Source organism: Antrostomus carolinensis, unplaced genomic scaffold (assembly GCF_000700745.2).
Source record: "Antrostomus carolinensis isolate BGI_N321 unplaced genomic scaffold, ASM70074v2 scaffold3171, whole genome shotgun sequence".
In the NCBI taxonomy this organism is placed as follows: Eukaryota; Metazoa; Chordata; class Aves; order Caprimulgiformes; family Caprimulgidae; genus Antrostomus; species Antrostomus carolinensis.
The window spans coordinates 45849-59747 of record NW_010296138.1 but is presented as its reverse complement, the minus strand read 5'-3'; the positions used below and the strand labels follow the sequence as shown (position 1 = coordinate 59747).

General features: G+C 41.3%; 1 protein-coding gene across 1 annotated transcript in view; it reads left to right on the top strand.

Moving 5' to 3' along the window:
- Positions 1–351: 351 nt before the first annotated feature.
- Positions 352–13899, top strand: part of DKK2 (dickkopf Wnt signaling pathway inhibitor 2) — a 42606-nt gene continuing 29058 nt past the window's right edge. Inside the window, exon 1 of the mRNA XM_010178168.1 lies at positions 352–971. Coding sequence (XP_010176470.1) covers positions 714–971 — 258 coding nt within the window. The 5' untranslated portion in view covers positions 352–713. The remainder of the gene's footprint in view (positions 972–13899) is intronic.

Genomic DNA, 13899 nt, shown 5'->3' with positions numbered 1-13899 from the left:
GTGGGGGCCAGCCCGGGGCTCCCTCCCCCCCCCGCCGCTCGATGATGCCCGGAGCCCCTCGCCCCGCACCGGCCGGCCTGGAGGAGGAGGGAGAAGGAGGAGGAGGAGACCGGGCGCTTTCACTCCTGCTGGCTGCAGAGACTGAGGCAAAAGACAGAAAAAGGAGGAGGGGAATAAAAAGTAAAGAGAAGGGGGGAGAGAGAGAGTGAAAGAAAGCTAAGCCCAGCTTTTGCCGGTGCTGCTTGGATTGGATCTGGTTTGAGTGTGCAGCAGGAGAGGAGGAGTGGGGGGAAGTCACTCGCTCACTCTTCCTCTGAAGCTTGAACAAACGTGCTGGTGACGGCACTGGTGGGGAGCTGCCCTGGGTGCAGTTGCCTCGTAGCTTATTGCTCGCGGTTACTAAAGAACTGCCTGGACTTCTCGAGGACCTGGAGGAAAAAGCCATCACTTCACAGACCCGATAGTTGCTCAGTGCCTATAGACTTGACACGGTTTTTTCCTAGGGGATTATTTTTTTAATTATTTTTCTCCCGTGTTTCTGAGAACAGCAGTTCCTTGAGTGTGTGGCATTGAAATCCATTGCTTTGTTAACAACTTTGGGAGATATTTTAAAAAACTTTTTTTCCTCACTCTTTTGTTTTCTTTGCCTTAAAAAAAGAAAAAAAAAAGAAAAAAAAAAAAAACAAACCGTAGTCCTTTTGGGGGGAGGGGAGATGATCGTGCTGATGTGGAATAAGTGCTCCTGCTGTCTCCTCTTACTAGCCGCGGTCCTGATCGTGGAGAGCTCCCAGCTAGACAGCTCCAGCGCCAAGGTGAACTCCATCAAGTCCACCCTGATGGGGGAGGCTCCAACTCAGGCAACCAACAGATCTGCAGGCATCCACCAGGGACTGACGCTTGCTAGCAGTAAGAAGGGCAAAATGCTAGAGCAGATGGGAAAACCCCCCAAGCACTACCACCGTCATGGAGAGGTAGGACATTGCTTCATTGCCCGAGTGTCTGTCTGTCTGTGTGCTATATGCAAATAATTGCTAGAACTCCCCTTACATTCTTTTTAAAGCTTTACTGTGTTAAATTAGTTCATTTATTTCATCAGGGTTGTCTGGGACATTATAATCTTATAATTGATGCTAAGAACTTTACAAGTGGGAGTTAGAAGATTTTAAACCTTTTTTTTTTCTCTGTATGAGCAATAACTGATAAAAGAAAGAGTAATCTAAAAAATTATCATATTCAGCATTTCTTTGTTTGGCTCCTTCAAAGGGCTGCTAGAAGTAAAGGAACAAATTTCTTGTTAACTCTCAAACACTAAATGAATTTAATTTGAACAGGTGAGGAAAATTTTAGCATGAAGCAAAAACTGTGTTTACAGTAGTGAAACAAACTTGGGCTTAAAAACCACACCTGGCAAGTTGATCTCTGATATCTTTCTGTATGGTAAGAATAAAAAAGCATGCTGTCTCAGTGGTATAGTTTAAGGTACATTCATTTGCTTAATATGACAGAAAATAAATTCTAGATTTCTTATCCAGAATGTGCGCCAGTGGTTGTGGAAATTTTGTTTGATTATGTCTAGTTGAGTTAAGCAGGGAGTAAAAGCCCTGAATATGAATTTTGAGCATAAGGAAGAAAGAAAAGGTTATAGAAACTTTATGAAAAAAAGACCCTGACCTGCTTAGGCAGTCCTCTTTCCTTTCTACCCAGCTTCAAAACTGGAAAGTCTGATAGAAAATTATCTTCATTCAGCTATCTTTGTGGTAAACTATAAAGCAGTGTTTTAAGCCATCAGCCCTTTACTTCTCTATCAAGTCTCAATTTGGATGGTATGAATGTTGCACATTGTGGTGTTGAAGGAGATAGACTTTCTTCAGAAAATACAGGTTTTTATACAATTGGGTATTATTAATACCTCCAAATACAGCTGCTTTTCATAAGCAACAAACAGTGTAGCAGCAAGGGAGCTGCCAACATTCATCACTAAAAAGGCAAAATACTCAGTGCCTGAAGGGTCTGTGTCTTGCCTACATGTTCCTTAAAGCAGCAGAGAAGCTGCAAATTCAGGCAATCTACTGAATTTGCTAAAGCGTTTCACATCAGCTTCCTAATAATTGAATGCTATTATTTGGTTTTGTGTGCAGGAGTAATAGCAGTGACGGTAGTTTTGGGTTTTGCGTGTGAGAAATTTGTTTTTAAACTCCTCCAAGCTTTCTTCCCCTAGCCACTCAATTGTTCTATAATTTACTCAGAATTTGGTCGCCTCTCCTTACCTCTGAGCAAAGTTTAGTAACAGATGCTGCGCTGAAGCTTCATATTACTAAAGTACCGTGCTCTTTCCAAATGCACATTGTAATAATTATTATGTTAAATCACCTTGAGGAAATACAAGAGCATGATATGTTTTCTTATATGTTTTCCCTGGATTTTTTTTTTGTTTTCTGTGTATTCAGAATAGTCAGTATATAGGACCTATTTTCCCACTGAGTGTTGTCTCAGTCTCATGTTTCAGTGTGGGTACTTGTGGGGCTGTACTGTATGGCCCCAAACACAATATATAATTTTTGCCTTTTGGGGAAGTCTTGCCGAAGACTGCCCACTAGTAGCATTTGCAAGATTTGCCCCTTACTTACAAGCTGTATTGTTTGCTGGGGACTTCTAGTAATTGTCATGAACTTGCAAGGTACTCTTCAACTCAGAGACACCACTGTAAGTACCTGTAACGGCAGAAGAGGTGATGCACACGTTAAGATATCCTGTTTGTAGCACAAGCAAAGACCTCTGGAGAATCAGTGACTTCGGATCCCAGGGAGCAAAGTCTGATCTCCTGTCAAGGGCTGTCGGTGCTGATTTCACCCTCTCTCCCTGGGACTCCATCCCTGGCTCCTGCGTGGTCTCACACAGATGTAGTCCATGAAAATGAATCAGATTTGCTACCAATAATTGTAGATGTTACTTTCAGTCATCTGCCTGGAGCAACGCAATTAATGCAGAATTGCAGTAAAAAGAAGAAAAGAAAAAACTACTTTTGTGATAATGCTTTATCTTTAGTGATACTCCTGGTTGCAGGGTTGGTAAGCTGATGCGTTTTTTAGCACCAGTGTCACGCATCTCAACTCATTAAGGCATGATAGTTTCATCATTTTTTTTCTTTTTAAGCACTCTCTTATTAGGTTAGTACTTGATTTGTTTAGATTATGGGATTTTGTGCTGAAGTTTTGCCTACCATTTGCCAAAAGAATAGGCCAATGCTTTTCTTTCTGAAACAATCTGTTGCATTAGTGGAATTTATAATGTGTCAAAAGTAGCTATACCTTTCATATCTGGTAACATTAAACGGTGAGTTGAGTGTTTTGTTTACAGCTAGGAAATAGTTTTAGTAAGGACCAACAATATGCAGCTTAAAGGAAAACTAATAGAATTTTGCTGTTGCAGTTGTGACAGCTCTGAGCTGTGAATTCAATTCTCTGTAAATACACATAATGGAAATCAGAGAACTCTCATCAAAACTGATGAAAGAACCATCAGCCAGCAACATATTTATTTATTCAGCTTGGTAGACCAATGCATTTTCAGAATGTTTCTTTAATATGGTAATATAACATTTTCAGTTATGTTAATTCTCAGGACTAAGAGAAACTTGGGAGTCTTTAATCAGCAATAAATCAACAGATAGAATAGTTCATGGCTTATCTGGAGTGTTGATGTATTTCAGCTGGTAGTTACAGTGCTTCTGCCCAGAAAGGGAAGATCAGCGCTCCTTTGTCAGGCAAAGTTCCAGTTCAAATTAATGAAAATACTCACATGAGCAAAGCAAACTGATCCCACTTGCTGGAGGGACTGGTGGGGCAAATGTGGATTTCAGTAAGGCTTACATTTTTATATCTTTCTGAGAAATACTATTTATTTTCTGTTCTTATTCCCTTTACTGTCTTGGATCAGCAGAGAATGAGAAGCACTGACATGCTAAATTGGTGAGATTTCACTGTCTTCACTGTTCTTCACTGTCACTCCTGTTTTCCCGTTTCTGCAAACTGTTAATGTCTTCGCAGTCTCACAGAGAATTAGAAAGTCTACAGCATTTCCACAAGGGAAAAATATGCTCAGAAATAGGACCTTACAGTGCATGTTAGACTACGTTACTTTTGGAGGGTCAGTAGTATTATGCTGTCTACCATCAATTTAGTTTCAAAACTTGGTTTAGAGAAATAGCTTATAGGAACAGCTAACACCTCAGTACTGTAGCCTCCCTGGGAAATTGTTCTGGGTGTACCACCTCTCTAAATAAATATTATACAGTGAACAGAGTCATAAATGAAAAAACCTGGATTAGCAGCAATGGTGGATTAATTTTTCTGCATGTTAGATACAGCTTCCACTGTGTTAGGGCAAGCTCTCCTGTACCAGCGCTCTTGCTCAACTATAGGGATGCAACTTGAAAGAGAAAATCCCGTGTATTGTAGCTGCGATTGAAAGGCATAGTCATTCCATAGTTTCCTGGATGATGGCTCTGTAGCCTCTTTGATTCACTTCATCGTCTTTTTGACTTCTTGCTTCTGTATTGTAGTCCCTTCTCTCCTCTGAGGCTTTTCCTCTCCGTTAGTGCTGGGGTTTGCACTCCTTGGCACTCAATCACCTTTAGTGATCTGGTAGGCTGAGACCTACCAAATTTTATTTCCAGCCATTTCCCTTCTTTACAGGACATTGTTATCTTCTGCCCTTTCCAAGTCCTGGCCAAAAGCCATTCTTTCGGCTCTTTTCCCCAGCAAGTCCTGTCTCTCATTCCCATTGCTGCTGTGTAGCTGGTTGGGTTTGCGCTTCCTGCTGGGACTCTCTCTCCCAGTTCCCCCCACACATGACAGGAGCAGCAGCAATGAAGCAAAAAACTGGGATGGCCAAGAAAGGAGACCGGCATGACTGTGGGGCTGAATAAGAGATAACGGGGTCTGGAAAAGCAAGACAGAAGTAAGTGAAAAGCTGGGACAAGTTTTAACACTTCAAAGTCATGATAGACCGGTATCAGCTAAACATTTGTATTCCAAATGTACTTAGTTTAATTTTAAAAATGAAAACTTTTTTTAAAACTCTGTCACAGCTTGTGCTAAGAGGCTTGAGACCATAGAAGCCAAATCAAAAAGGCATTAATCCAAATGGCTAAGTTGGCACTGATCTCATGTATAACAGTGCACGGACATACATATATTCCATGAACAGGACGTAGTTACCCGCAAGGACTTGCTAGAAAATGCTTGGATGATGCTTTGTAGCAAGTAAAACAGCATGAGATGTAGTAATTGACTGCAGTGCCCTGAGAATGTTACAATAAAATGTACCAAAAACACCAAAAATGTAACCACAATATCTTGAATAGCTGGCAACCAAGACAGTATAAATTATTTCTCCATGGGATTAAAAATAAATTAGTTACAATACCTAGAAATTACATCCAGCAAGTGTCTTTTTTTTTTTTTTTTTTTTTTTTAAGTAAAAAATAAATGCAGAATTGCTAAATCTGCAGAGGTCACCAGAGAATGTATTCTTTGCTCTTGCTGTTTGCTGTTAGGAATCTGGGAGACATACTGGTTTACTGGCAGCAGTCTTGCTAAACAGCCGAGTGGCTTGTCTCTTGATTGCAAAAATGGGATGCAGCGTATTATCCCCTTCTTGGGTCATGCTTGGTGTCCCCTTCAATTTGTTATTATTATTTGACTTCTTAATATAGAGCAAAAGCTCCTATAAAGTGGCTTTACTACAACTATTTCCTATTAATGTTGCAACAATGCCTAGAAAACTTCCAGGAGTCTGATGTGCTATTGGATGTGCAAATACTTAGGACGAGTTAGTTTCTGTCTGGGAAGTCTGTCAGAGTCTAAGAACAACACGAAAGATGATGAAGCAGGATTGCATTTTGCCCTCAGAAAAATGAATCTGATTAACTCATTATGTTTCATTAACTGATGCTTTGCAGATGCAACTATAGTACAAGTTTAATTTTTATTTCAATTATCTCAACACCGGATGTATCTTGCAAGCACTTCCTATCTCATGGTTTGTCAGTTGAGCTTTTGGTCCTTCTACAGTTGTACTTACAAATGCCTCACCCTGGAAATGTCATTTAAGAGGAATTTAACTCTGCAAAGGAGGAGTCCCATGAAGCTCCTGCTTCTGTTTACTTTTCAAGCATTGCTTTCCTCTTCAGGTTTTATGTATCTGAGAATTTTTTAAAATCTATCCAAACAAGTTTTATATATATGTAAAAATGTTAATTTGGAGAAGGCCTTCAAAGCAGAGACCTTCCCTTCCTGCTTGGGTTTGCAGAAGTCCCTGCCAAGCTCATGTTACCCTCACATGTACACACTGGTTGTGGCTGGCAAGAGTCAGGGTGCAATGGGCCAGATTTGGAGCCGGCAGCCCCCACTTGGCCCATTGATGGCACGTGGCTTATCACCATGTCCTGCCTGCTGGGGAGCCTGGTGTCAGCACTGCAGTTGTTAAACATTTATGATAATTTGAGGAGCTGAAGTTTGTTATAACTTTACAGAAATGGGGAAGAAAACCAGAAGCTGCCTCTCTGCTTTTCCTGCATCGATAAAACCCCAAGTGTATTTAGATTTATTTATTTATAAAGAGAATGGAGGGTAATTCTTTGGAAATCCTTGTCTTCCGGTGCTATGTTCTAGGCTGTATTTCTGATATCTTTAAGTTGAAAACAGTTTCTATGAGCTTCATATTCATGAAAGTCAAAAGCCCATACAAAAGCCAAGAAGATCAGACTTGTTTTTGTTACTTTTTAAAAATTCATTTTGCTTGCAAAATTCTTCATTTTCATTAGAGAACACAAACACTCTTCTCTTCTTCTTTAATCAAGTATAGGATGTGCACTGACTGTATGTGTCCCCAAACTGTCACTTTTCTTCAGTAAAATTTTTCCCTTTTTGATTGAAGGGCAGATTTATTTTAATGGAAAATCTCGTGAACACAAGGCATTTTTAAATTGTGATGAAATGTGAAAATAGGTGAATTTGTGATACTTCCAAGCTCATTGCAGAATCCTTTTCTCTAGAATGAGCTACAGAAAATAGTGTTAGAGAGAGATGATGTAAAAGGATACACATGGTCCTACTAAATGACCAAAGCACATCAGTTTTTAAATGAATTAATTAATTTTGTTCATCCTAGTTACAGTTTTCTTGAGACTGGCCTTAAATCCATCTGAGACTTATATGTTTGTGTTCACACAAACAAAACTTGAGTTATGAAAATGGATGGTTATCAACACACAGTAGGAATATGCAGGTCACTCATTTAGCAGCTATTTTGTTCTTACCAAAGAAAAGAATGGGGCAATGCTACAAAAAAGAAAAAAAATTAAGAATTGTTGGGTTTTTACTCTCTCAAAGCACATAAGCACACAGTTCAGCCCCTTGGGACTTTCTTAAAGCTAAGCTTTGATAGGATTGAATTTTCACAAGCACAGTAATGAATCTTGGAGACATGCATGTTGCGCATATGTAGTGCAAATGACATCGGTTTATCATTTTTAGCAGTAAGTGAAGGTGGACTGTTCTGCACATGCTTGGGAATGAGGTGTTGCTTCACTCTGCAAGACCTCTGCCTCATTCTCTGTGCATCATGTAAGTGTGAACCAGGCTGTGCATGCTCTTAGAAGCATATTCATCGCTCCAGTGAATTGAGAGGACAGGGTTCAGTCCTACACGTTTTGGCAGCTTGCTTTCAGTGAAGCAATGACTTGCTGTCAGTTTGATCTCTTCCCTGCAAGTCTGAAATGCCTAAAGTGGAGATCTCTTAAAAGGAATTGCAAACAGAATATGTTTGTGTTGCAGTAGGAAACTTTTATTCTTGGAATCTCTACCTAGACTTTAGTAAAGCCTTTGACCCCATTTCCCACAGCATTCTCCTGCAGAAACTGGCTGCTTATGGCTTGGGCCTTCACTGGGTGGAAAACTGGCTGGATGGCCAAACCCAAAGAATTGTGGTGAATGGAGTTAAATCCAGGTGGTGGCCGGTCACAAGTGGTGCTTCCCAGGGCTCAGTAGTGGGGCCAGCTCTGTTTAATGTCTTTATCAATGATCTGGACAAGGGGATTGAGTGCACTCTCAGTAAGTTTGTAGACAACACCAAGTTGGGTAGGAGTGTTGATCTGTTTGAGGGTAGGAAAGATCTACAGAGGGAACTGAATAGGTTGGATCAATGGGTTGAGGCCAATTGTATGAGGTTCAAGAAAGTCAAATGCTGGGTCCTGCACTTGGGTCACGACAACCCCATGCAACGCTACGGGCTTGGGGAAGAGTGGCTGGAAAGCTGCCTGGCAGAAAAGGACTTAGAGGTGATGGTCGACAGCTGGCTGAACATGAGCCAGCAGTGTGCCCAGGTGGCCAAGAAGGCCAGTAGCATCTTGGCCTATGTCAGAAATAGTGTGGCCAGCAGGAGTAAGGAAGTGATTGTGCCCCTGTACTCGGCACTGGTGAGGTTGCACCTCGTACACTGTGTTCAGTTTTGGGCCACTCAGTACAGGAAAGACATTGAGATGCTGGAGCATGTCCAAAGAAGGCCAATGAAGCTGGTATAGGGTCTAGAGCAAAAGTCTTATGAGGAGCGGCTGAGGGAACTGGAGTTGTTTAGCCTGGAGAAGAGAAAGACGGAGGGGAAACATTATCGCTCCCTACAACTACCTGAAATGAGGGTGTAGCGAGGAGGGTCTTGCTCTCTTCTCCCACATAACAAATGATAGGACAAAAGGAAACAGTCTTAAGTTGTGCCAGGGAAGGTTTAGCTTGAATATTAGGAAACATTTCTTCATCAAAAGGGCTATCAAGCATTGGAACAGGCTAATCAGGAAAGTGGTGGAGTCACCATCCCTGGAGGTATTTAAAAGACATGTAGATGTGGTGCTTAGGGACATGGTTTAGTGATGGACTTGGCAGTGTTAGATTTATGGTTGGACTTGATGATCCTAAAGGTCTTTTCCAACCCAAATTATTCTATGGTTCTACACCACCCACTCTTATGGCTAGGTTTACTGGTGAGCCTGAGTGCTTTTCTTGATTTTCTTACCATGGATGTGATCATGTGGGGTATAACACAGAGATGCTTTGACTTACATGGCCTCTGTTCAGCATGAGGTTTTATAAAGCATAGGTTTAAAAGGAGAAAAACCTCTGTCCAATATGACACAGAGCTGCAAGCAAGAGAGAGTGCTAAGGAGACTTGAACTTGGTAGAGGGTTTGTATTTGCAGTGTGTCTTTAGTAGAAGCTGAGTAAAAAAACAGCCAAATGAAGCTTCTGTTAGCCTGATCTGGCAGGGTTAGCAGAGACTGCAAAACTTGCCATATTTACCTGTTTCTTCTCTTTTGGCTTGAGAACAAGAGACCAGAGCCTGCCTCCCATCTAGTTAATTGTAAACTTTCTTATAAGACTCAGGTTCCTCTTTTATATCTTAAAAAGAAAAGTTAGTGTGCCTCACTATGTTGTGGGACACTAGATTGTCCAAGGCACAGAGACTGAGCTGAGTCTGCTACTTCTCTTTGGTAGGAGTACTGGGTGGAGACTTACTTCTTTTTCAAACATCATTTCCTCTGTCATTTTTCAGGAGGGAGGGAAGGGGAGAGGAGGTGTCAATGGCCATTTCCTCTTTTAGAGGTAGAGAGGACAATGGTGTTCCTGACCAAAGAGAGTTACAGATTGAGATTAAATAGTTAACGTGTATCTTCCACATAGAGAGAGACCATATGGTGAGTAACATGAAGGGGTAATAATAATGGAAGAAGCAGAAGGAAAGAAAAAGCTCACTACCATCCTGTGCTTGCATCAGGTAGTGACCATTTGGCAGGCTAGAGAAGGTGGCGTGGCTGGTATGTTAGCTGATGATAAATTAATGAGTGTTTATGGAGCTATACAGCCTGGCATCATTAGTCTTCTTTCTGCGGGGGGATCATCTCATTAACTCCCTGGGATGATGGAAGCCAACAAGTAAATGTGAAGACATCCTGGATCTCAGCTGTTTCATGTATTCAGTATAGCCTGAAAGTTTTACTAGACTTGTCATTCTTAAATTTCAATATGTCATCTGCTCAGGTAGTAATAATGATACCATCTGACCCATGTAATCAGCCACATGAACACTATGGGGTTGCCCAGCGAGATTGGAAGTTTTTCATCCAGAGTCTCCCACTTCCTATTACTCCCAACAAGTCTAAATTTGCAATGTATATTATTATTATTAATAATAATAAGTAATGTAAATTATTCTTAACCAACTCCTGTGGTGGGGACAGAGAGTGCATATAGGTCAGAACTGAAGAATGGAAATCCCGGGAGCCACGGAAGGACCAGGGAACCAGGAGGTTGCCATCTTCTCTCCATACCTTCTCCAGGGTAGAGCTAAGTGTTGATGCTGCCTCGTGCGTCATCTTAAGGGTAATGAGGAAAACTGCCTGTTGAAAGTTAGGCTTAAAAGTCTACTTTAAATATTGGTGGAGGGGCTAAACTGCTTAGCTGTATTAAATGCTTTTGAAATTGTTTGAATAAATACAGGGTTTTTAAAATGCTCTCCAGGAATGCTTGTAAATTTCTGTGCTTGGTTTTGTCCCCGCTGCTATCTTCCAGATATCTCACTCGCCAAGGAAATGGCTTTTTAACAAGAAGAATCCTCTGGAAATAACTTTCTGAGGGGGTCCTTGCCACAGCAGCTGCAACAAATTGCAATTGAACTTCAATCCCAATTGGTTTTTATTGCTAAAAGGATAAGTGACCAAGTGAATACTTGTATTATAGCTTTGTGACAATTTATTAAGTATCACATTGTAGTGGGTGGTGTTGTCTAACCAGAAGATTGAAGTTTTCTTTGTGGAGGGAAATTTCTCTCAGACTTTGTACAAGTGCTTAAGCTGAAAGAGGCTGGGAAAGTCTTGCTGATCCCAAAATGGCATGTGGTTAGGCTGACTTTGGGTTTTCCTTCCACTGAGACCTTGGCCTGTGGGGCCTGGGGCCCGGCCACTGATCTCAGCACAGGCAGAGCATAACCAGCACAAGGCTGGTTGTGCTCTGCCCAAGCACAAGCCGAGACAAGAAGTCACGGCACAGCAGTTGAATGCGTGCCGATCCGCTCCCTGCTGTGTAAACAAGTCTCTGGGGGGGTATTTTCTGAGCAAGTTGTTTTTGAGTAGCAGCATAGCTTTAGCATAGCTCAGGTTATGCTAATTGGGAAGCATTTTTGGCATGATTTTCCAAATAAGCAACACAGAGTCCAGGGAAGGTCAAAGGAGGGAACAAAACCTTGAGATGGTACAGACTGCTTCCTTGTGTTTTTGAGCAGGGTTTGCGAGCTGGAAAGGAGTCGCAGATCTGCTTGCCTTCCCCTCAGCCTCCCTGCTGCAACTTCAGGGCCAGCAGCGAGGACAAGGAAGACTCTGTCCCTTCATTTCTCTAGAGAGTGACTATAAAGGGAAAAAAGACGCACCTTTTATTATATGGGAAAGAGGAGGTTCTATGTTTTGGCATTGCACAAATATACAAAATGTGGTAGTGCAAAATTTTCTAAGGATTTCAGATGTATGAACTCATGCTTTCTTAACTGATGTGCTTATCTATATGCATATGAAAATCTTGGCTTAAGTGTTATCTAAACAACTGGGGCAGAGAGATATAAGTAATAAATTAAAATGCATTATTATCATTATTGAAAGTGCAAGAGCTTTTTTTCATCTTTGGATTTTACCGGAAGTGTAGAAGAAACAACTGGCTCAAAGTGCTGAAAGTTATCAGGCAGTTGAAAGAATGAGCTTGCAAGTCAAAGTTTCATGTTTAGCTTTTCTCTGCTTTCTTTCCTGATTTGCCAAACTGGGAAGCACGTATTTGGCCCTGTGCTTGACAGGGATTTTGGATGGCTTCATTAAAAAACATTCGTGAAATGTTTAAAGACATTCATGCATGGGGATGCCTGATAGGCAGAAGATGTTAATTTGAAATGCAGTGTCTGTTCTTAGTGCACTTCAGTGAACTCAGGTTATGGAGGGTTTAAATTCCAGACAGCAAAACTAGAGATGCTTCTCAGTCCCTAGGAAAGCAGATTTCTAATGAGCTTCATGGGTCAGGTTCCCTCCTTCCCCAGGCATGCTGGCCTTACTGTCATTGCTGTAGGTTTGGGATTTGGGTTTGATTTTGTTCATTACAGTCACAAGGGTGGTGCCTTTTCTTAAACACTGTCCTCTTAAGTGATCAGTGAAGGACAGATAAGAGAGTCTTTGTTACAGGCACACATGTGCATGGCAGGTGTGAAGGGAACTCTTAAACTGTTTATGAGCGCACAAAGCCCCACGAACAAAGAGGGCAGAAAAGAATGTTGTCATTTTAAGGAAAAATATGTTTTAAGGCCCTGTTAAAAATAAAGCCAAAAGGGAATAGTAAATGGACTACAGACTGTCTGTGTAACAGGGATTAGCACTGTGAAAATCTTTCCCTTTTCTGAACAGGCAACTACCACAACCAGGCCTGGCTCACTAAGGTGCCATTTGACACTGGAGGGGGTATCCACTTTCAGGCTCTTGTCTCAGTGAGTTACCCACAAAATGCCCCTCTAATAGGAAAAAAAAAATAGGCAAAAAAGTAGGATAGCACTCTCTTAAATCTGTTTTAAAGTCTTTTGATGAATAGAATCCAATGCATATGTTGTACGAACAGGTATCATAGTGGTGTATGAGTTCCAGGTCTGGAGTGCAATTGAGTGCAATTGTCACTCTTGAATTTGGTAAGACTGAAGTCTATTTTACAGCTAAAGGGTCAGAACGGAAGGGTCAAAGATGGGGAAAATAAGAGAAAACTTGTTATCTTCTATAACAGCCATGTGATGATATCTTCACTTGTTCAGGAACAGCTTTCAGGTCCACGGAGGAGAATGTCTGTAATGATGGTGACAATTCAGTAACCAAAGAAGTGATGTAACTCAGTCCCCTCCAGCACTGTTTCCCAGCAGATGCACCAAAAAAATGTGGCCACAGATGCAAGTTCATGCTGCCCAGAAATGCCACACTTTGGCTCCTTACTCTGCAAAATGTGCTGTCTCATTGCCCTTCTTATCCAAGAGGTGCCACATGCTTTTACGCAGAAAGCCATCTCAAAGTTTAGGTCTTGTTTATAAGGAGGATGAATTTGAAGTGTATTTATGTACCTAACTCCCTGAATGTTTTCAGTGGAAATTAGATTCTGCATGCCTTAAGGGAGCAGCATCACAGCCTTTTTCCACACAGGAGAGAAATTCAGGTCAGAGGAAATTGTCCGGCTGAGACTCCCTCACTGCAAAGCATCCTCAGGGAGAAGAAGCTCTCTTGTCTTTCATCCCCTATGTAAGATAGTCTGAATTTGTTAATCAGAATAATTTGTTATAATTATTATTATAGAAAAAGTTAAATCAGAAGAATGTACGCTGTTCCCTCAATGATATGAAAGATGGGTGATTGATCTGTATCCGACATACCAGACACAGTCCCTCTGGCTCTTCTCTACAGGTTTCAATCTCCATCCAGAGTAACCCTTTTCTTAAAGCAGTGTAAATTTTTTTTAGTGTAAAACTGGACAAGGGTGCAGAGATGTTGCAAGCAGAGCTGTAGCATTTCTCTTTAATGAGCCTCTTCCTGACCCACCCTATGTAAAGCAGTTGACACATCATGTGTTGTGCAGCTGGGATGGCTACCCTGGCACATGTATCTAACACATGAACGTATTGACTTTGGCCTTTTGGAAGCACTGGACCCATGCTGTTTTCCAGAGATGTGTCTAAGTCATTTCCCAGATACCATGGATATAGTAGTGGTAGTAGCAAAAGCTGAAGTGGAATTCACTAACTCAAATTTAACTGATATTGTGAAAACAGATTGCACAACAGAGAC